Below are 23,551 nucleotides of genomic sequence, written 5' to 3' on the forward strand. Positions count from 1 at the left end.
CCTGTTGGTTATACGTTTAGCTACAAAGGGAGAGAATTCATCAGGCAGAAATTATGCCCGTCGATAACACCATCTGTCATTATTAACAGAATATTTTTAAGCACCATCGGGAATCCAACGCCAGACAAATCACTCATTAACAAGAGCAGCTACTGTAAACGAGTATAGAAATGAGTGGTGCTGTAAATTCACATGCAGTTTGTACACAGTGGCATATATTTTGGACCATTCCATAAATAGTCTATATGTTCACAGCTACATTCAGATATATGTGTGCTGTAGGTGTGAGCGTGTGTGTGGCCTCAACAAGAGGGGACAAAAATGACTTGACAAAACTAATTCTGTGAAAGGGGTGAAAGTAGGACTTCTCAAGGAGTCTATGAGTCTGGTCCCGGCTGTGTTCTGTCTCTGATCCCAGCAGTTCCAGTAACACAGCTGCCCCGTCCTCAGGCAAAGGGACAGGCTCTGGATATTATATAACAGTTGTAAATGTGTCCTCCTTTGCCCTCTCATATTTAAAGTCAACAAAAAATCAAAACCAACCCCATTTACTCTCTCAGTAAAAGTGTTTGGTCTTATTGCATGGTTCATGATTAAGTCCATAAGTTATTCCAAGGAAAATAAATAGTCTGTTTTTGTAATCTCTCTTAAAAATGTAACAAAATTTAAAAAACCCTAAGACATCTCTGAGCTTTGAATATATAAGGAGGAGTGTAACAATGTCGCCACCCATTGGTTGAAAGTTTTGTGACGTTGAAAGTTGTCTCAGAGATGGAGCTACATTTTATCATATTTTGATGAGATTTATAGAAATTGATTATTTTATTTTATTATATCTTTTGAATAATTTATGGACTACAACATGAATATATATATATATATATATATATATACACATATATATATGCACACAAAATGTTTAGTCGGATGCTCACTTTTCATAAGGGAATTAAAATGTATAAAATTATGATTAATGCTGTTTCACTTAGAACTGTCATGTTATAGTAGCAAAAAGTGTTCCAGACATACTATATTTCCACGTTGACTTCAAATATGGCCTTGAATGAATAAAATGGAGGGCCTTGTAAAAAGCAAAAATTAAAATTTAAACTCCTTTTTAGCAGTTACAAATAATAATGTTATGCCATAAACAGAATTATTCTTCAGCTGAAAAACAGTCATATACTCTCCATAGTGGTAGTGTGGATTGTTTTTTCATAAATTCTGTTTTTGTACATGTAGTGAATGCCAGTATTTCCCCAAGTATGCCTGACAAACATGACAAAAAGCAACATACGGCAATACATCTTAATTAAATGCCACCGTATTTCATAAACTCGACTACAATGCTTTTATATAAACATGAATGTGAACATAGAGCAAAATCATATCAACAAATAACTTAACTGAGGAGAAAAAGTTAGTGAAGAGGGCTTGTTTACCCTCATGGTGCAGTGGTTTACAATGAAGACAACTAATAATAAAATAAATCTATTATGTAATATTTTAGATATACTCTGGCACAGTACAAAATTAAATATGAATCTAAAAAGAAAATAGCATAAAATATTTTTAGTTGTTTTTCTTGTCAGGAAGAGCTTATTCAGAGGAACAACACAGTTCAATTAATGGATTTGCTGAGATGAAAATAGAAAACACAAGGAGGAAGATAGAAACAGGGGGCAAGAAAAAGAAGAATAAATCCTAAAGAACAATATCTAATTAATGGAGACCTACATAAACAGAAGGGCCTACCGTTCCAATACAAAGATATACAGACTGTATAATACAGTATATGTTAAGGTCAACACACTCTATACACATAATATCACTGACAAGTTCATTACCCAGAATGCACTGGGATTGTGCTTTAGCTAAATGGAGGTTAAACAGTGGTCTTTCAGCATCCATGTTTTGTCCCTCATAAAATGAAACAAGGTTTTTATACAGACTGAAACCTGTCTCACAGTATATTTTTGTATTTATGTCATATTTACAGGTATTTCAGTATCTGTTAGCATCTTGTGTCCCGTTACATCCTCTCAGAGTTTGAGTCTCAATACGTGTGAATGAGACTCTAAATCTCTCACACACATACTACAGGAAGTAGAATTCCACTCTTCCTGTCTCCAGTCTCAGCAGAAGTCTGTTGGATTTCCTAATCCTTTTTTTATTTAGAGCCCACGTCACACGCTGCGGGGTGCCCGCTGCATCTCGTGGGTCCTGCGATTGCGTCCTTTCTTGTTTTCTTGTAGCAGCTTCCACTTACTGGTGTGTGATTGGCTGGCATGCAGCAGATTGGCTTTCTGTCTACGCTGTTTCCGTCCTCTTTTCCAAACCTGCTCGCAGAGCTGGTCGACGCTGTTCGGGCTCGGTGGGTTGATGAGGGACAGGAAGTCGCGGTACCACATCTTGCCATTGGCCGGGTCGTTGCTGTCGGGCGTGTCTTGGTGCAGGAGGTCATCAAGGTGTTCGGTGGGAATGACGTTGAGTGTGAGGCGGAGGAGGGTCTGGATGAAGCCGTGTTCGACAGTGTGGCAGTAATACACACCCGAGTCCTTCTGATGGAGGATTCGGATCAACAGACCCTGTTCTGTGCCCAACACCCGCTCATCTGACTTTATCTAAACAACACAAAAGTGATAAAGTGATCCATACCTCATACCGAATTAAAAAAAAAATAAAAATCAACATTCATGACAGCATGTGGATCAACACATTTCGTAATTGAATCCAATATCATATTTTATTATTACAGCATATGAAACTGGAAAAAACTTACAGTATGCAGTTTATGCATAAGCATTAATATTTGGACTTTTAACTTCACAATATTTGACATGTACTGTAATTTATGTCCATGTACATTTTAAAAACAATTGCACTGTTCTGTGTGATCCTTTTTATGCATTTATGAATACAATTATCAATTATTTTGAAATCAGAGTAAATCGATCACAATTTTGAGTAAGATTGACTGAAAGCTTGCATGAATTCTGTCCTAATTTAACTGCAAAAAGCAAATGTGTATTTTATTTATTTCTCCATTAGACATTGAAAAAGTAAGATTTAGTGTGATTTTTCTGATCAAACAGCCATTGGTCATCTGTGTGTGTGTGTGTGTGTTTGTGTGTGCGTGTTTTAAATGTTTTGTGAAAGTAATTAAAAAAATAAATTAAAGGAATTAACAATATCTAAATAAATAAATAAAAGCCTTAAAATTAATGCGAAAATATTTAAGATTCTATGCTCTTTGAATCATTCTCAAATCTTGTTAAGTCCATGCAGCTCAAGTGCTGCTGTTAAGTAAAAGAGGGACAAACCAAATACTAAGATATGTAAAATTGTTAATTTTTCAATTCAGCTTTTTCCTTAAATTGTTATGCTGACAACTCGTGGTCATTTGGCCTCCACTGTATAAATAACAAAACATACCTCTTGTTTGTGGTCCTCTCCATGTCTCTGAAACTGCCAGTAAATAAGGGCACGCTGGGATTTAGGACTGCACTCCAGAAAAGAGCTGCTGTTTTCAACCCCGTACACCGTCTTATCCAGCAAACCCCTCTCTCCGTCTGCCTCATCTGCTCAAATAGACAGGAAAACAACAGAGAAATAAGGGAGAAATCTTGATTCTGAGACAGACAAACAGACAGGGCATCCAGCAGTTGAGAATACAAACTTATAGTTCAGACCATATGCTATCAACACTAGTGAAGTCACACCCAGCATGTCTATATCACACATCTGTGTGTCTCTCAGCATGTTTCAGGCCTATAGGGATCCAAGGCCAAGAGAGACCAAAAAAATAAATCACTTGTGTTAAGCGGCATCTATTCCTCAGTCTTTTATTTTCCTCTGCCATCCTTTTAAGTCTGAACTATGAAACGTCAGAGCACAGAGCTGTGGGTTAGCAGTGCCACTGTAATGAGGTGTGTCCAACACAAGAACTCTGTGTGTGGTCTCCATGAATGTGATCACACGATGTACACTATGGTTTGTGGTCAGTAAGATTTTTTTTTTTTTTAAAGGACACTTTTTAACATTGATAATGATAAGAAATGCACCAAATCAGCATAATATGTATTCAAAATGTATTCAAATAGAAAACAGTTATTTAAAACCTTCAGTAATATTTCACAATATTACTGAAGGAGCATGACAGACTTCAACAACATCTTACAGACCCTAAACTTTTGAACGGTAGTGTACAGTATATCTACATGGACGTGTGTAAGCAAGTTCTGGAGCCTGTATTTTTGCAACAGCTGTGAAACCGTTTCTCAGCAGTTAAAAATGTCATTAACGACCTTTTTAGGCTGTGTTTCATTTCAGAAGCTTTAATTAAACACTAACCTGGCTTGTTATGAACAGTTGCAATTATCTCTTTGGTTTCAAAATTTAGTTTCCCAGCACATCCTGAATTTTATTTTATGAAGAGACGTTGAGGAAGTGTGAAACTCTGACTGCTTTCTTGCTAGTATGTTATCACGCTTAAAGTCAAGTAGTAAGATCTGCAAGTTGCCTCAACATAATTCTTGGTCTTGGAGAAACAATTTCTATTGATAAATAACATTTTTTTCTGTTTTTAGTGCTAGGTTAGAATTAGGGCTAAAACTGTTTAATACAAATACTGATCCAAAACCAATAATTGATGTTGGGAAGGTGTTATACATAGCTGGCAATCAGAAGGTTGTAGGTTCGAGCCCCACAAGAAGCGAGACATGAGCTATCACCATTCCAAGCTGGTTAAGCAAGATACTAAATCAGGAGGATTGTTCCTGTTATAGGTAGATATTTGATAAATTACTACCTAATTAACTTTTACACTACGATTAAAAAGTTTGGGATCTGTAATTTTTTATGTTTTTAAAAAGTAGTCTCTTATGCTCACCAAGGCTGTATTCATTTGATTAAAAATACAGCAAAACAGCAATATTATGAAATATTATTACAAATTAAAATACTTGTTTTCTATTTCAATATATTTTAAAATGTATTTTATTCCTGTGATGGCAAAGCCAAATTTTCAGCAAACATTACTTCAGTCTTGAGTGTAAAATTACTTATTATTATAATTGTTGAAAACAGTTGTGCAGCTTAATATGTTTGTGGAAACCATTTTTTTTTTTCCAGGACTCTTTGATGAATAATAAGTTATTTGAAATAAATTATATAAAAAAGTTTTTTTTAAAATAAATTATATAAAAAGTTATTTTGAAATCAATTATTTGAGATAAGAATCTTCATTATAAATGTCGTTACTGTCACTTTTGATAAATTGAATTCATCCTTGCTGAATACAAGTATTATTATTATTATTTTTTTAAATGTTCAAACATTTGAATAGTAGTATATTTCAGTCTAGACATCAAGTAAAGACCTGGCGGAAAGTTATGGACTGTATAGATACAGAGTTGTAATCAATAACACACAGTAACAAGTGTGTTTCTGCACATAGTGAATGTTGTGTGATTGCACTGAGATCCGCCATGTATTACCGTGATGCTGTAGATCTGAACACTGAGTCAGAGGGTCTCCGTTCCTTATATCCTGACGCCTCGTTCTCCTGCAAACGTACAACACACATAGCAGAAAATTAGAAAGGGCAGGTGAGCGTGAGCACACTGAAACTCACATATCCACTCCTACACACATCTGTCTCACAGAAAAGCTCTCACTATATTATGCTCAAAGTACATCAAACACACCTCCACATGAGCATATGTGTGTCTGAAATGGAACCATTTCAGCTCTGGGTTGTTTAGTCTCTAACCTTTATGAAAAGACGTATCATGCAACATATGTCCTGAGACATCTCATCCTGAATATACCTTTGAGGCAACTCCATAATGCTGGCAATATGTGAGGCCTTTTCAGCAGGAGTAGCACACAAAGAACCTCTCTGAGAACCCCGTCCACAAACATATTACTTGCTACTGGAACATGACATTTACTGTAAATGTGAGTTCTGACCTGTTCTTGTTTTGGAAATTGAAGATGAAGCATTAAGTATGGGTATGTTTGCTTTTGACGGCCCGAAGGAGATAAGTTTAAACAGTGAAAACGATAGCGGTGCTCTTAAATGCTACAAAGGACAATGAGATTATGATGGACACCTCAAATAAGGTCAAGAACTCAAAGATGAAATGACAGCATTGTGAAAAGTGCTTTCAAAACTTCTAATGTTCTAAATAGTAAAACTGATGTTAAAGGGATAGTTCACCTAAAACTGAAAACCTTCTTCGATCAGCTCATGTTGTTGCAAAACTGTGACTTTCTTTCATTTGAGGAATACAACAAGAGATACAGCAAGTATTACTAAAGTATTTACTAAATTGTTGACTAATTGTTGACTAAACCAATTTAAACTAAAACTATTAAATACATGTTACGTTTCGAAAGGGAACTCCACGCTTCGTCCTCTAGAGGGCGCTAGGGGAACGCCTTCAGCGTGACCGGTGTCTGAAGCATGAATGAAACAACGACGATGAACTTGACATTGGCAGGTGGCAGCCTATGGCGTAACAGTAAAGCAACTGCGAGTAAAAAACGGGTGTGTCTCACTCATCCTTAAAAGTGAAGCTGCGGGCTCTTTGATCGCCCCCTGGTGGCTGGCTGCAGTACAGGTTATAAACCCCACACTCTCCATGTAAACGAATGGGACTTCAATAAAAAAAAAAATAATAATAAATTACGCTGATATATGTTCAATTGTTCGTTTTTGTGATAAGTTTGATTTTAGCTAGTAAATGGATGCTATAAAAACGGGGCGTGCCGTTATGGTTGATTGGGTCTGCTGGAGTTCGGGCAGAAGTTTGATACCGCGGCTCCACCTCACGACTCTACTGCGCAGACTCTGGCTCCAAACACGGACTCCAAACGAAGCTCTACTGTGCAGACTCGGGCTCCAAACGAAGCTCTACTGCACAGACTCGGGCTCCAAACGAAGCTCTACTGCACAGACTCGGGCTCCAAACGAAGCTCTACTGCGCAGACTCGGGCTCCAAACGAAGCTCTACTGCGCAGACTCTGGCTCCAATCGAAGCTCTACTGCGCAGACTCTGGCTCCAAGCGAAGCTCTACTGCGCAGACTCGGGCTCCAAGCGAAGCTCTACTGCGCAGACTCTGGCTCCAAGCGAAGCTCTACTGCGCAGACTCTGGCTCCAATCGAAGCTCTACTGCGCAGACTCTGGCTCCAATCGAAGCTCTACTGCGCAGACTCGGGCTGCAAACGAAGCTCTTTGCTCCAAACGAAGCTCTACTGTGCAGACTCTGCTCCAAACGAAGCTCTACTGAGCAGACTCTGGCTCCATGCGCAGACTCTGGCTCCAAACGAAGCTCTACTGCGCAGACTCGGGCTCCAAACGAAGCTCTACTGCGCAGACTCGGGCTCCAAACGAAGCTCTACTGCGCAGACTCTGGCTCCATGCGCAGACTCTGGCTCCAAACGAAGCTCTACTGCGCAGACTCGGGCTCCAAACGAAGCTCTACTGCGCAGACTCGTGCTCCAAACGAAGCTCTACTGCGCAGACTCGGGCTCCAAACAAAGCTCTACTGTGCAGACTCTGACTCCAAATGACGTCATTTACTCAAGATGGCAGCGGCCATACTGAGATTTATTCGCTTCACTTTTCTATAGTGGAAGGAAGCGAAGACGCGTCGTCCATCTTTTTTTACAGTCTATGGTATAAAAGAGCACCTGTGGAATATAACATTATTTTCTTTGTCTTCAAACCCTCGTGTACAGAAGCACATGTGTTTGACTCACGAGAGATAAGGATATGCTCATTTTTTGCATTCGTGGGGCCACTACTAGCAGAGGTAAAGCCTGTACTCTAGTTTTAGTCAGCGTTAGCACGAACGCGTTCGTCTCTCGAGGGAGTTGAACAAGCTTAATGTGATGTATTCTCTGCCGTTTCTGTTCCCTCCTGATCTTGGAAGATTTTAGTGTTTGAACAGAGTGCGTTTGGCTCCCGGGGGAGTTAAATACAAGCAAGATGTGATCGCGTTAAGAATGCCTCTTATGCTTTAGGTTGAGAATTGAACGTCTCCCTCCCGTGTTTCGGGTCTCGCGGCTGCCGAGGCAGTTATGCCGCATTCCAGACAGGTTTTTCACGACTTCAAACCACGACTCAAGACTTTGTAGCGTTCCAGGCAAGTCACGCCAAACTGCCTGAGAGCAAGGAATTGTGGTAGCTAGATGTAAACAAACCAGCTAAGCGGACCGTACGATAGAATAAAATACAATTTTTAAATCAAATATTTAATGTTTTTTATGTAAAATGTTAACAACTTAAACAAACATAAATTTTGTCTTGACAACTGAAGCACCAAAATTAGTAAAATAACAAATAAATTGAAATAAAAATCAAGCTAAATAGAAACATTAAAAACTAATGAAAATGACTAAATTAAATTACTAAAACAAACTAAAATTAAAATAAATATAAATATAAAACTGCTTTGCGAAGCTGACAGAAATTGAAGTCAGTATTTGTTAAAATCTTTTTGTATTGTTTATTGTATGGCTTCAGAAGACTTTTATTTATTTGGTACTTGTCAATATGTGACCCTGGACCACAAAACCAGTCATAAGTCGCTGGCGTATATTTATAGCAATAACCAAAAATGCATTGTATGGATCAAAATTAAAGATTTTTTTTTTTTTTATGCCAAAAATCATTAGTACAAGAAGATAAATTAAAGATCATGTTCCATGAAGATATTTAGTAAATTTCCTACTGTAAATATATCAAAACTTAATTTTTGATTTGTAATATGCATTGCTAAGAAATTCATTTGAACAACTTTAAAGGCTATTTTCTCAGTATTTAGATTTTTTTGCATCCTCAGATTCCAGATTTTCAAAATATTGTCCTATCCTAACAAACCACATATCAATGGAAAGCTTATTTATTCAACTTTCTGATTATGTATAAATCTCAATTTTGAAAATTGACCCTTTTGACTGGTTTTGTGGTCCAGGGTCACATATATGTATGTATTATGTACAGAAAAGGGCAGCTTATGGTGCGTTCAAGTTATGTACATCGCATTTACGAGTTGAACGCACATGAACGCCACCACAAAGTCGTTATTACGAGTGGGAAACTCGAAATTTTCTTTAAACCCCGAGTTTCAAAGTTGGGGGCGTGTCAGTGAAAAAACGTGTCAGATGCAATTGACTCAGGCAAAGACTAAAGATATACCGTGTCGGTAAAGTTGTTGAAATTAATAAAATTATTTTTTTTTTTTCATGTACAATAAAACTATGTAAGTTACATATTCAAAATATTATATTATTGTATAATTATAATATAAGATATAATTATTTAGTTTACATCACCTTCATAATTAAATAAAAACAGACAAAAGAAAAAAAAAATCATTGAATTTTATGTAGAAAAGTTAAATTGCCATCTTTTTCCGACTAAAGCGACTTGAACGCACCCGACGTCATAATAACGACTTCTCAACTCATAAGTACAACCGTTCCAGGAGGACTTGAACACAGCATTAGACATTCTACTAAACATCTCTTTTTTTGTTCCATAGAAGAAAGATCATACAGGTTTGTAATAATATGTGGCTAAGTAAATGGTGAAATTTTTGTGTCAACTTCCAGTTTTGTTATTGTTAACTAAAAGTTTGAAAAATTGTTTTTGTTCATTTAAAGCTGAAATAAAATAAAATAAAATATTGGATTTAACCAAAACATAAAACTTGACAACTAAAAATAAATTAAAGCCAAGTAGTCGTGGCCTAATGGATAGAGAGTTGGACTTGTAACCCGAAGGTCGTGGGTTCGAGTCTCAGGTCCGGCAGGGATTGTAGGTGGGGGAGTGAATAAACAACACCCTCTCCACCCTCAATACCACGACTGAGGTGAGACCCTTGAGCAAGGCACCGAACCCCCAACTGCTCCCCGGGCGCCGCAGCATTGGCTGCCCACTGCTCCGGGTGTATGTTCACTACTGTGTGTACACTTGGATGGGTTAAATGCAGAGCACACATTTCACTGCTGGTTATACTCTGTATAATTGGGTATGTGACAAATAAAACAAATTATTATTATTTATTATTAAACATATAAAATTATAAGTATATGACAAAATTAGTAAAACTAAAATTAAAATGCATTTTTGGTCATCTACCAGTTTTGTTACTGTTAACTAAAAGTATGAATAATTGTTTTTGTTAATTTACAGCTGAAATAAAATAAAAAAATATTAGATTTGAACAAAACACAAAAATTTTAAAACCTGGCAACTAAAAATAAATTAAAGCTCAGTAGAAACATAAAAAAATTACAAAGTATATGACAAAATTAGTAAAACAAATTAAAATGTAAACTGAAAATATAAAAAATAAAAGGGTTTTTGATATAAAGGTCATACAGGTTTGGAATAATATGTAGCTAAGAAAATGTTCATTTCTGCGTTAACTTTTGTGTCCTCTACCAGTTGTGTTACTGTTAACTAAAAGTATGAAAAATTGTTTTTGTTAATTTACAGCTGAAATAAAATTAAATATTAGATGTAAAGAAAACCTGTAAAAAAATTAAAATAAATAAATAAAATGAAAAACAGTTCATAGAGCATCTTCTTCATCTTAGGTCAACTTTGCAGTGTTTCTCATCGTACCGCTTAGCAGTTGGAAAGTATCGGGAACACTGTGATCCGTCCCAGGCGCAGTAAGGATCACGTGCCAGACAGCACTCAGCGCAGGCCTTCCCGTACACGTCACAGCGATGCAGCGGCATCTGAGAAACCCCATTGGTGGATCCAAGATAGAGCTGTTGCTGTAAAGATAGAGCAGAGAGTTTGTGACTTCCTTTAAACAACGATGGCAAAGTTTTGGTGGTCTGTGCTGGTGTGATTTCTGAGAATACGGGAACTTTCTCAGGGCTTGCACACAGCTGTTTAATTATATATCCTTTCAGATAACCTATCAGTGTCTGCTTGATTATTCACACCATCTAAAGCAGAGCTCATGCTGCAGTCCTGAGTGTAAAACCAGCTGGTGTGTGTGTGACTGTGTGTGTGTGTGTATGTGTGGAGTCTAATGGCAGTACCGCGTGTTGCTGTGTTGTCTGAGTGACTGTGACAGCAGCCCCTGCTCTGCGTAATGTAGCTTGAGGCCAAGCAACGTGTGTGTGTGTAACCCAGTCTGAGTGTGAGAACTGTGCTGGGTTTTTCGGTACAAGATAAATCTGGCTGGTCTATATCACCTCTGTCAACAAAATGTAGTGTGGCATGACAGTTTCCCCACAAAACGCCCAATGCTAACTTGGCTGACCAGTTCACTCTTTTTCAAAAACCTCACATGCTACATTAGTTGTGCACTTACAGAGATTGCATATTAGACATTTTTGGTCTTGTTGTGAGTGATTGGTTCCACACAAAAATAATGATCCATTAACAAGTTTGCAAGTTTAAATTTAGGATAATATTTAGAATCAACTCAAGCTACACGTCTGCAAAAATCCCAGACTTGGGGTTAAAATAAAATAATTCAGCTTAACACATTTTAGAATGTGATAAGCTGAATTATTTTATTTTAACTTTTATTTCTATATTTATATTAACATTGAAACTGTTGGGGTTGGTAAGATTTGTTTTATGTTTTTGAAAGATTTTATATTCACCAAGCATGCAATCATTATAATTGCAATTTTTATTAATTGATCAAAAATACAGTAAAAATAGTAATATTGTGAAATATTATTACAATTTAAAATAACTGTTTTCTATTTCAGTATTTTTTAAAATGTAATCCATTGTTGTGATGGCAAAACTAAATATTCATTACTCCAGATATTACTCCAGACTACAGTGTAACGTTCTCCTTCAGAAATCATATTAATTATGAATGATCAATTTTAATATGTTGATTTGGTGCTCAAAATATTTATTTTCATTAACAGTTGTGCTGCTTAAAATTTTTTGTGGAAACAGTGACGCATTGCAGCGATTCATTATATATATATATATATATATATATATATATATATATATATATTTCAGAATAATTTGAAAAGTGATCTATAAAGTATTAGGCCTATTTTACTCTTTTCCCTGCACTTCAATAAACCAATTATATTCCTCAGACTTGCTTAATGGAATTATCTTCAGCACTGCCACTTATTTGAATTGCTTTCACCATCTTTATTGCATTAAGAGATCAGTTGTTTGCAGTTCTAATAATACCAACCTGCTTTGTGGAGAGTTCCATTGCAGTAATAGCTGTTGGTTCCTGTGTAAGAAAAAAAAATTGTGTTTTTAATGTTTTATATTGTCTATCACCAAAATATTACAAAATATTTCTTAGTATGAAAAAGAGAAAATAATACAGCTTATTTGGAGTGTTTTAGTGGAAAAATGCTACAGCGTAGAATGTACAGTAGTAGTAGATGGAAATAATATCCTAATGATGAACCAATTAGAAATAACTCAGTGTAATAAACTCAGTAAACCGACTCTGAACACAGTCATCTCTTCCAACAGGACTTCTTCAAGATCATGCCATGTTCCTCTGGGGATAGAAACCACCTTAAGAACTGTGCCCATGTCTACGGCAGAAAAATAACATAATTAACTTGAGTTTTACATACAGTATATGGTTTAAAAAAAAATCACAGAACTCAAATGATTTAAAAACTTTATTCTACTCACCAGTGCCAATAAACATGACATCATACTGTCCATCCTCTGCCTCCACCCTGTCCACCACTATCTGTGTGAACTGATATTCAACATCGGTTTTGATTATGATTGGGCGGTTGTTGATGGGGAACACTGGGTTGTACATGGCCGGATGGCTTCTGGCAAACGTGATAACGTCGTCAGGAAAGTCCTTTGTTGATTCAAAACCATCAAATGTTTTGCTGGGACACTGTCAACATCCAGAAGAACATGTGTTTAAATCCAAGCAGGCAAGTCACTTTCAATTGAAAAGTGAAATGTAAAAAGGCATCAGCACTGATTGGCCGTCTTACCGTGCCAGGTCTTGGATACGGCACTCTACCCAAAAACGGTACCCATTGGTAGTTGGGTCCATCTCGGTGGGCATAGGGTCCCAGAAACACCCTCCTGATATCCGCCATACTGTACATGCACACCGCTGAGCCCTTAAAGATGTTACTGTAAACCCGAGAAACAGCAATTATGAGTTTTTTGACAGCTTTGACTTCAGGGACTTAAGACACAATTATCAAGGTCTGAATACAAAAATACAGAATAAGCATTTAGGCTTAGTGGGAAAAGGGAATTTGGTGTAAATTGGATGTTTTAATACCTGGATGTTGTAAATACAGCATAGATAATAGGGTTTTTGAGATCCTTGGAGCTCATGAGAAAAACATCCTCTGAAAACGATCAAAACATTTTTTAGTGAGTGGTCAAACAAATATGCCAAAATAGAGACGTACAGCAAAATATGAAGGTATTGTCATAGCATTGGTCACTTACGTAGTTCATCAAAGTGTGTGTCGATGCCGTTCAGGCCAGGAACGGAGCAGATTAAACGGGCCTTCAGGAAGGTGGTCCATTTGTTCACCAAACTCCTGTGGCCTCCAAAATCATTCTGTCAGGGACAAATTCAAACGTACTTTTAGAATTTTACTTAATGTTTACTTCAGGCAAGCTTCCCAGAATACCATCTTCATGTATTTTGTGAAATATATCTGTCGAATTTATTTGAACTAAAATTCAGTACATTTTTGTTGGGCATGGCCAATTCAAATTGAATTGTGAATAAAGACAATTCAGTTTAAGGGATTATTAATTTCCAGAGCACAAACAAAATCTGCATTCCTATTAAAATGTGATTAAAGGGATCATGAATAGAACTTTTTATTTCATAATGTAAAAATTTTCACTTAAAAAAAAAAAAAAAACTAAATTTTCAAAAAAAGGCTATTTTCTACCCTGTGTATCTTTTAAGACACTTTTCAAACTTTTTACAACAGCTGCTGAGATGAACTAATTGTGAAAAGAATTCTACTGAGACGTATTCACATAGTTGAAAATAGACAGCCAGTCTTGCGCTAATGTATTAATTTCCGTAATGTAATAAGTCAAAATGAGTCATTTTGGCAGCTTGGTTTCAATAAAAGCTCCCAAAAACAATAACTCCAGTCATCTTTAGAACAGACACCATGTATTTATAGAATGATTATTGATGATTCATTCATTTTAAAGAGGTGTGTGCATGTGTATATATAGACACACGTCTACAATCTTGTTTTACGTAAAAACCTGGAAGTCGGCATGTGAAACACATGAGCAATATAAACAATCTCCTTTACTGTGGATTGATCAGCTCTAATTAGCAGGGCTGGGAAATGTGTTGCATAAACTAAACATACACTCTGCATAATAAGACAATTGTCTGCGTTGGTGAAGGTAGGATTCCAGTCATACCGGAATACCGAGCGAGCTGTAATTGAGAACACCTTTCTACCACTTCAAGCTGTAGGCTCGCACTTGAGCTGAGCGTGTCTGCCAAAGTCTCACATTTTCTCCACAGAGCAGTCTTTGTTCTCTCAGCTGATGGCTCCTGTGACATTTTAGGCATCTCTTAAGTTTCACGGTGGGGGGTGAGAGCAAGGCCACAAAACAGAGGTGAAGCCAAATGCAAAAACCCTGGCTGAGCCATCCACCTAACTGTATCGTCACCATGAGGTGTTTGTATGCATTACCGATGTAAAGAGAAACCACAAATGAGATCTAGTTAATATCTCAATCATCTCTTCTAGACTACAAGATTAAATGGAAACAGTCTTCTGTTTCTTAAAGTATTTTTCTGAGAAAAAGAGTCCTATGATTTCAATACGGCATCATCAGATTAGAAAAATATGAGCAAAATATGCTTATGGCGACATTTTTGCTGAATTATATCACATAGTTTCTTGCAGGTTTTACGACACTTTCAAAGTGAAATGTCCAGTGTGTGGTATGTTAGGTTTTGTCGATAGTGTTAACAAAAGCAAACATGAGGTATAATCTCATTTGCTAAAGCAACCATTTCATTATAGCTCACTTCTAAGACTTTTATCTATATTGCCATGATACATGTCTCCCAACATTCATACCTAAGCGCTTTGCAGTGCAAGTGCAATGCTGTACCAGATGTGCTACCGAGCAAGTTTACTACATGAGAAGGCATACACCTGGAGTTGGTTATGTGATGCAAACTTCAAAATGCATTAGTTCACAAATGGTAAAAGTGGCAAAGGCATATTTTTTCAATGATCCTAGGTTGAATCTGGGGCAAAGCTGAAACATAACTGATAACTCCAGTTTTCTGAGCTTTAAAATGAGCTTAAGTGTGTGTGGACCAGCCTGTGGAGTCATGTATTTGTGGTCCTTTGGTGAATGTATGTGTAAAGTGTATCTGTACCTTGCAAAGCTGTCCGATTCTGGCGTGTGTGGCTTTGCTGATTTGCTCTCCATCAATGGCGTTCTCTCTGAAGAATAAATAGATCTTGTCGTCTTCAGGGTTGTCATTCTCTGGGATAAGATGCACACTGATAAATCTAGGATCTGGAAAAACAACAAACAAAACATTAACACAAAAGAATAAAAATACATAATACAACAAAAAATAGTGTGGACCAATAACTTTAACAGCAAGAGTACTGACAGATTTAGATTTCATTATAAGTTTCATTGTTCATATAGTTGAATGGGTCTGACCCTCAAATTTACGTGTGTGTGTTTTAGGGACATGTTAAGTGTGCATAGGTTCTATTTATGGTGTTGTGGGCCCCAGCTCTTCACAGCCTGCTTTTCGTGGTTATTCAGAGTTATTGCTGTATTCACAGAGGTCCAAGAGCCACATCACAAACATCTCACATGACAATACTGTGGCACCAGCTCACATTGACCTACACAGTCACCTCACCACATCTACACATACACATACACACACACACACACACACACACACACACTCCTATGACGCAAAACTTGTTCACTGGAGCCAAATGCATTCATTTAATCTTTAATTGTTACTTTGGTTAACAATAAAAACAAACAAAAAAAACAAAAAAAAAAAAACAAATGAGGAATTGGTGTTTACAATATAATCCTAATTCCATCAGATATCTACTGACACACATGCTAGAACACAAGATGTGAGGTAAGGACATTTGATAACTTTTAAGTTTTAGATAGAGATTAAAAATCTAGTTATTCTGATTAAGGAGTTCTCTGTTCCTCTCTCACACATATAACTGCCTGTTTCAACAGAATACAATTTTAAATAAAATTATTACATTTTAGAATAATAAGTAAAGTTGGAAAAGAAGTAACATTATGCTGTGACAAAATAGTCACGTTGTGAGAAATAAATTCACAATTGTTATAGTATTTACAATATTTATGTTCCGACAAATATTGTTCTTTTGAACTTTCTATTCATCAAAGAATCCTGAAAAAATTTATCTTCTTAACATATTAAGCAGCACAACTGTTTTCAACATTAAAAGCAGCAAATCAGCATATTCAAATGAATTCTGAAGGATCATGTGACACTAAAAATTCAGCTTTGCTTCAAAGGAATAAATTACATTTAAAATATAGTAAAATAGAAAACTGTTCAAATGTAATAAAGTTGCACAAATTACTGTTTTAACTGAATTTTATTTTAACTAGTTTAACTGCAAATAATTGCAGTGTTGGTGAACACAGGAAATGTAAAAAATCTTCGAACGGTAGTGTCTGTGCACATAGTATTGTTGTTTGTTTGCATTCATTTAAAACATACAAAGCTGTGTGTAAAAACGTGTTTATGTCTCACCATTGAGCCATCTGGAGTCGTGCTGCTCCGTTCTGATTGGATGGTGCTTGCCTAACGTTCGGAAAATGGCAAAGTCCCGGCCCATGAAGTCAGCTGATGTCCCAGCATAAAGTTCCCCATCTGATGATCAAAAACACTAATTAAAACTCATACTTAGGATAGTTTATGTGAGTTCAATATGGATGGCAAGAATGAAATGTCAGGAGACAGGAGGAACTAGTTCAGTCTAGGTTTTGTAAACTTTAATAACAGCTCAGGAGAAGACTCAAAGAGGTGAAACAGTCAACACTCGGAGGCAATTTCACGCTCAAGGATGGCGTGAGAGAACGGGACTGTGTTTGTGTGTGTGTCATGAGTGACCTTTAATCTGAGATGAGAGATTTAACAGTAGAACGCTCTGCAGGTAAAGCACAAAACCAGAAGAACAGTCTGCACTGGTCATCCTCGAAGAGAGAGCATTAATCAAGGGTGTTGAGTTTCCATTCAGAACACATGAACCAGAGCAAAATACACTCCGGATTATGCATTTTTCTCTAACTAACCAAATCTGCATTATGTTCTGTTTATAGTTTAATTAATTTCTCAGAGTGACAAACCAAATAGCTCAGTGAAGCATAACAAATGCTAATTGAGAAAACAAACAAATGCACTGTAATTATATTATCAGCATAGTTGAGTCAAAAGTTGAATTGAAAATGTAACATCAATGACATAATATTTGATACATAAACTTTCCATTTATGTATATTAGATACTATATTTAAATTCGATTCTATATTTAAATTAGATTCTGAATCCTTTGTTGTCCAAAGTGGTCTTTACACACATTTTCTAAAAATTAAAATTAAAATAAAATTTAATTTAATTAAATTATGTATTGCTGTTTTTATTTTTTTAAATATGTTTATTATTATTATTATTATTATTATTATTATTATTATTATTATGATAAAAAATGTTGGAAACAATAAAGTAACATGAAATTATAATAAAGAAATTCTGAATAAATAAATATTAAAATAAATAATTATATTTTTATAGTTAAATATTTTTTTTATAGTTAATTATTTTTTTAATTATTGAAGTATTTTTCACACATTATAAATTTTTACCTTTGATAGATTTGTCTTCTCTGTACATTTAATTTGCATTATGGTACCAGTAACCTATTACTGGCTTGTTTTTATTATAACCTATACACAATGACAATAAAGCTGAATCTAATCCAATCAAATCTAATCAAACTTTCAGAGCGGGTAATGAATCTAGTCATGTGACACCACACATTACACCACTCATGTAAAAATGTGAAGTCGAGAAAATTAATTCATAAAATTTATAAAAGTATATAAAAGTTTATATAAAATAAATCTACCTGTACAAACTTTTTAAGACCCTTAAAATAAAATTTTGACTTCTAGGATTACAATGAAGTTTAGGGCTGCCCTTAATTTAGGATTTTTCTGGTCGACTAGTAGTCGTTCATTTGAAGCATTCGTCAACTAATCGCACGTTTATTAATAAACCATTTAAATCATTATAATGAGCCTTTAATTGCCTACAAAGCCTAATAAGCGCTCAAGCGCACACACAAAGCTTGCCACAGCGCACCGCAGAAGCTATGATTATGAACGTGTCAGGGAAAAACAGTAAGGAGGCTGCATTAACATTTTAATAATTCACTGATAAACAAGTGTTTCTTTGTTTCGGTTTTAGAGATGAATTCAGCGACAGTGCCTCGTCATCTCCACAGTATTGGATGCGCCTGTATGTATGTTTCATACGGATTACGTAATCTGAGAATATTTGTTATCCATTTGAATTGGTTCATTTGAAAGTAGACATTTCACTCTCAATAGATATATTTTTTAATGTCTGTAAGGCAAAGATACACAGAGTTTCGCGCTCAAGTTCACAGACCGAGGCAGCAGAAAGTGCATCCTGTTTGCTTTCATTATTTTACAAAAGCACGTTTTGTTGTTATTGTGAGTGCACACGAATAAGCGTAGAGTCTTTACAGATTTGAAAGATGTATTCCTCTTATCTGTATGACAGAGTATTTTTAGAGCAAGTGAGCGCACCGGCGCCTCCATCTGGCCTGCAGTGAGCATGCTGCTGTTCAGCTTCCGCACAGACACTTGAACAGCGGACATTTCTCTAGGTTAACATTAGATTGAGTAGCCATGTAAAATTGCTTTTACTTACATATGTCAGATGATAAGCCATATTTGTGGTGGATGAATCATAAGCAAGCATTTGGATGTCCTGTATTACAACAGACCAGCCGTTAACGATCTGCGTGACTTCGCCAATGTGGATTTTTTTTTTTCAGCGACTAATAAAACGTTGGTTGACCAAGCCTCTTCTGGTCGACTAACAATTAGTCGACTATTAGGGGCAGCCCTAACAAAGTTAAATATTAACCAGAAAATCAGTTGCTCATCTTCAGCATCACTCACCGATCAGCATGGACGCAGTCAGCAGTTTGGGGTCATAGGGACTCTTTCCACGGCCATTCTCAAAGCTTGACGACCCTAGCCGAAAGATGTTGTCCTGGAAACAAATGAGTACAAAATTAATCTCTTTGCAAATGATAAACCACAATGAAACAATTATCAAATTTTCATCAGATTTCTAGGCTACTCTGTCATTCGAAAAATTTTAGGTCTTGTCTAAGTGAGTAAAGCTTCTAAATAATCAAAAGTGACATAATTTGTTAAAACAGAATCACCAATAAACTGTGAAAGAGTAATGTGGGATGGATTTACCTCCAGGCGTTTGCCCACTTCCACATAAGCACAGACGGGATGGAAGGCTCCTGTTCCACACACATACAAGTGCGTCTGATTATACGGCTGCAGAACCTTTATGAAGTTTGAGCACTCCTTCTGCAGAGAGAGAGAACAAAACAACATCAATTACCGATCAGAAAACAGCATTTATATTGATGTAGCCAATATTTTACCAACAGAAACTTCCAAAACAACACCTTGAACATGACAGAGAGAAAAGCAAACTAAATCTGTGGTGTATCTATATTTCTTGATTCACAGTGGTCACTACGTTCTTAAATAAATACACACATGCCATCTGTGTCAACAAATGCCAACAGATGCAGCTTATCACGTAAACACACACACACACATACACATGCAGTGGCCCAAGAAAGTACTTGGACACACTTAATATATGAATGTCAGCATTTTTGAGCAGAAAATCAGCATATTAAAATTTCTGATGGATCATGTGACATGAAGACTGGCGTAAAGATGCTGAAAATTCAGTTTGCATTACAAGAATAAAATACATTCTATATTCTACATATATTTTAAATTGTAGTAATATTTTACAATATTACTGTTTTATTGTATTTATGATCAAACTAAAAAAAAAATATATATATATATATTTTTTTTTTTATGCTAAACTTTTGAACAGCAGTGAAGATGGATAAAGTATTTGTTTACTTTCTGATTTTCAATACTTAGTGAAACACTGTTATTGTGGTGACCTAAACCTTTGATTAGGACACCTGTGTGCACTTGAGGGGAACTGACTTCATACATTCACTAATAATTACCTTCATATGATCACCTTCAATATTATAGGGGTTTACTCATAGGTTTATGTTGCATAACAATATGTGTTTGATGTCCTTAGATTGTCATGCTGTAATCTGTGAACTAACCCATTTCATGTTCTTATTGCATTATTCCTCTGTTTATGTAATTTCTGTGTTCATCAAACTCCAGCAGCAAAATTCCACACACAGCGGCACAGCTGACCAACACACTCCCACAAAGCGCTTTATTAAAAGGAAAATATTACAACAGCTGGAGTTGTTTTTCAGCAGGGCGTTTAGTGCATTAACAGGGAAATCCTGTTATAGGCGTCCATAGCTCCCCAGTGGCCTGTACTCTCAGGGTTAGTGTGTGTGTGTGTGTGTGTTATTGGTGTTTTTCAGCTCCACTGTAGCATCTGAGCAAGGATTTTGCCTATGGAAATGTGCATGTTTGTGTTCAGAAGCTCCTCAGTTGTGTTAAAGCCACGTGTCTGAGCAAGTCTCATCTGGAACGGACTGAAGTGACTCATCTGATGTGGAAAAGGTTTACAGAAAAGTATGACAACGTATAATATGTGACTCAAAGATTTGGCTATTCCTACTCCATCAATATTGACTGACTGACACTTTAGTTTAGCTATATTTCTCCAACCTCCTATACCAACTTAATATACCTCGACAATTATATGTAACTCATTTGTATGGTGATTTCTCTAAGCAACCAGCAAACATTTGTTAATTGGATAACTCAGACTTAATTTAAACTGACATGTTTCTGCACACTCCTTCATCAAGACAAAAATGCATGGTTTTAATTAAAGTTTAAGCTCTCCACTCAGTGTATTGCTGGTTCACCTTCTTAACAGTGGTTTGTTACTTCTATACAGTGAAATTACACAGGAACCAATAGGAAAACAGCATTTAAAAATGCAAAAAGTTGCTTGGTTTTGACCAAGCCTTATCTGAAATAAAATAAACTGTTTTAAATGTCAATATTTCATGCTAAATGTAATTATTTCTAAGTCTATAAATGCATTTAAAACACTTAGAAAGTACAACTGTGAATGAAATAAAATTAATTAACAAAATGTATAAAACAAAATGTTAAAATACAATAAAATACATATATTTTTTTTTAAATAAATGCTAATTTTATGTTAAAGTTATTTATTGCCAAATCCACAGATAAATTCAAACACTTCTAATTAAACACTTGTCTAATTTGACCTAACATGCATCACCACCACCAACACAAATGGCTGTTTTTGTGCAGAATTCTGGTTCATAAGCATTGATCTCACTCTCTTTTTGTTTCTTACAAATTGCGGCTGAGATCCTTCAACAGGACCAGCAGTTTTCTATCTTCATTGGCTCTCAAAAGGGCCCTAAATTGACATAGTCCCACTTCAAACAAGCTTGAATTAACCTCTCTTTGAGCAGAACAAGCCTTAGTCGATCTGTCTCTTTTCACCAGCACCCCTCTCTTCACATAAAAGCCATCTTTCAGTGAGCACCCCGCCATTCATCGAAAACCATGTTTACATCAAAATCTCACATAATGCATGTTATTGCAATTCAAATAAGCGCCATTGAAACCCAACCAACCTTATAGTTTCTTTATGATGCTAACAGAACCGAGGGCCGCTTTCTATGGCTCTATATGTTCAAGGCAGCGCCTCGGGCAGGATCTGAGATGGAATTTATGAGCGCAAATGGCAGCCCAGCCTGGAAAGTGTTTACACACCGTTGTCCCACAATTCAGTGATTTGGTTTTTATTCATTCTTCCACTGACATCTGCTGAACTGATTTTCTGAGAGAAACCTTCAACTTTGTTTGTGAAAGCAAAAGACAGATGACAGACAAGCTCAGCTTTACCTTCTCAGAATGAGCAGCTCTTGTCAAAAGCAAACCAATCGTGTCTTGATTTTGGATCCATTTCAAATATTACATTTACTTTCAATAAAAGCAATATATAATGAAAAAAAAAAAAAAAGTATATATATATATATATATATATATTTCTCTTTTAGAAGCTGACGTATTATGTAAACATACACTTCTGCTCAAAAGTTACTGCTTTTGAAAAAAACTCTCATTTGCTCACCAAGGCAGCATTTATTTGATTAAAAATAAAGTAAAATAGTATGACATATTATTACAATTTAAAATAACTGTTTTCTATTTTAAAGAATTGTAAAATGTAATTTATTCTTGTGATGCAATGCTGAATTTTCTGCATCATTCCCCCAGTCTTCAAAGTCACACGATCCTTCAGAAATCATTCTAATGTGCTGCTCAAGTAACATTTCCTATTACTATCGATGTTAAAAATTCAGTAAAACATTAGATCAGATAATTGCTCTGTTCACAGGTACAGATTTTGTGTACTCATTTATATAGTTTCATCTTGCAGATCTAATTATATCATGCATATATGATATACTACAAAGCGAGACATATGAGAGATGAAGCAGAGAGAAGTGGAACAGTGCAGACAAACAAGCAGTTCACTGCATCAGTGAGGTCTATCCGACAGATCTCAGGGTTGTGGAGAGGACAGAAGAGAGAGGATGGAAGAAAAAAAAAAGTACAAAGTGAAAGAGAAGCACTTACCTGGACGTCCTTCCCAGCCCACTTGCATTCATCTCGTCGAGAAGGTGAAGGAGGCCAGGATATCTACCGGTCAGAGAGAGAGAGAGAAAGTTAAAGGAGAAAGAATACTGAGAAATCTTTTGATGGAAGCAACTTGTTGTTTATTAACCTTTAGAGACCCACTGTAGCAACCTACTTGTTTTGAGCAAGTTAATAAATATTTTTCCACTTAAAATTGGTTGAAACTACAAAAAAAGCCTAACAGCCTAAAAATTCACCCTAAAATATACCATAGCAACAAGCATATCAGGACAATATTACAATTTGAATCTCCCAGCATGCAACACACACACATCACATTAAGGTCACTGATGCCATTGATAAACATTTTGGATCAAATTTAGCAATCTACAAAAAGTAATTGAACTGTAATATTATATCATATGTTAATTAATTTCACAATTTACTACAACATGTTTAGTCATAAAAAAGGGGGAAAATGCACTTAATCACACAAGAGAGTCCTTCAGTAAAATAAAAATAAACAATTCTTATTATTAACCAGTGTTGGGGAAAGTTACTTTTAAAAGTAA

General features: G+C 35.9%; 1 protein-coding gene across 1 annotated transcript in view; it reads right to left on the reverse strand.

Annotated features, from left to right (window-relative positions):
• Positions 1–1,295: 1,295 nt before the first annotated feature.
• LOC306888049 (semaphorin-3ab-like) overlaps positions 1,296–23,551 on the reverse strand; it is a 42,384-nt gene continuing 20,128 nt past the window's right edge. The window contains exons 3-17 of the mRNA XM_079446150.1: positions 22,980–23,042; positions 19,572–19,691; positions 19,263–19,356; positions 16,804–16,923; positions 15,403–15,545; positions 13,470–13,584; positions 13,297–13,366; positions 12,998–13,142; positions 12,675–12,894; positions 12,480–12,571; positions 12,214–12,255; positions 10,644–10,801; positions 5,499–5,566; positions 3,436–3,581; positions 1,296–2,624 (exon numbers count right to left, since the gene is read on the reverse strand). Coding sequence (XP_079302276.1) covers positions 2,187–2,624; positions 3,436–3,581; positions 5,499–5,566; positions 10,644–10,801; positions 12,214–12,255; positions 12,480–12,571; positions 12,675–12,894; positions 12,998–13,142; positions 13,297–13,366; positions 13,470–13,584; positions 15,403–15,545; positions 16,804–16,923; positions 19,263–19,356; positions 19,572–19,691; positions 22,980–23,042 — 2,034 coding nt within the window. The 3' untranslated portion in view covers positions 1,296–2,186. The remainder of the gene's footprint in view (positions 2,625–3,435; positions 3,582–5,498; positions 5,567–10,643; positions 10,802–12,213; positions 12,256–12,479; positions 12,572–12,674; positions 12,895–12,997; positions 13,143–13,296; positions 13,367–13,469; positions 13,585–15,402; positions 15,546–16,803; positions 16,924–19,262; positions 19,357–19,571; positions 19,692–22,979; positions 23,043–23,551) is intronic.

This window comes from Barbus barbus (assembly GCF_936440315.1).
Source record: "Barbus barbus genome assembly, chromosome: 22".
NCBI lineage: Eukaryota > Metazoa > Chordata > Actinopteri > Cypriniformes > Cyprinidae > Barbus > Barbus barbus.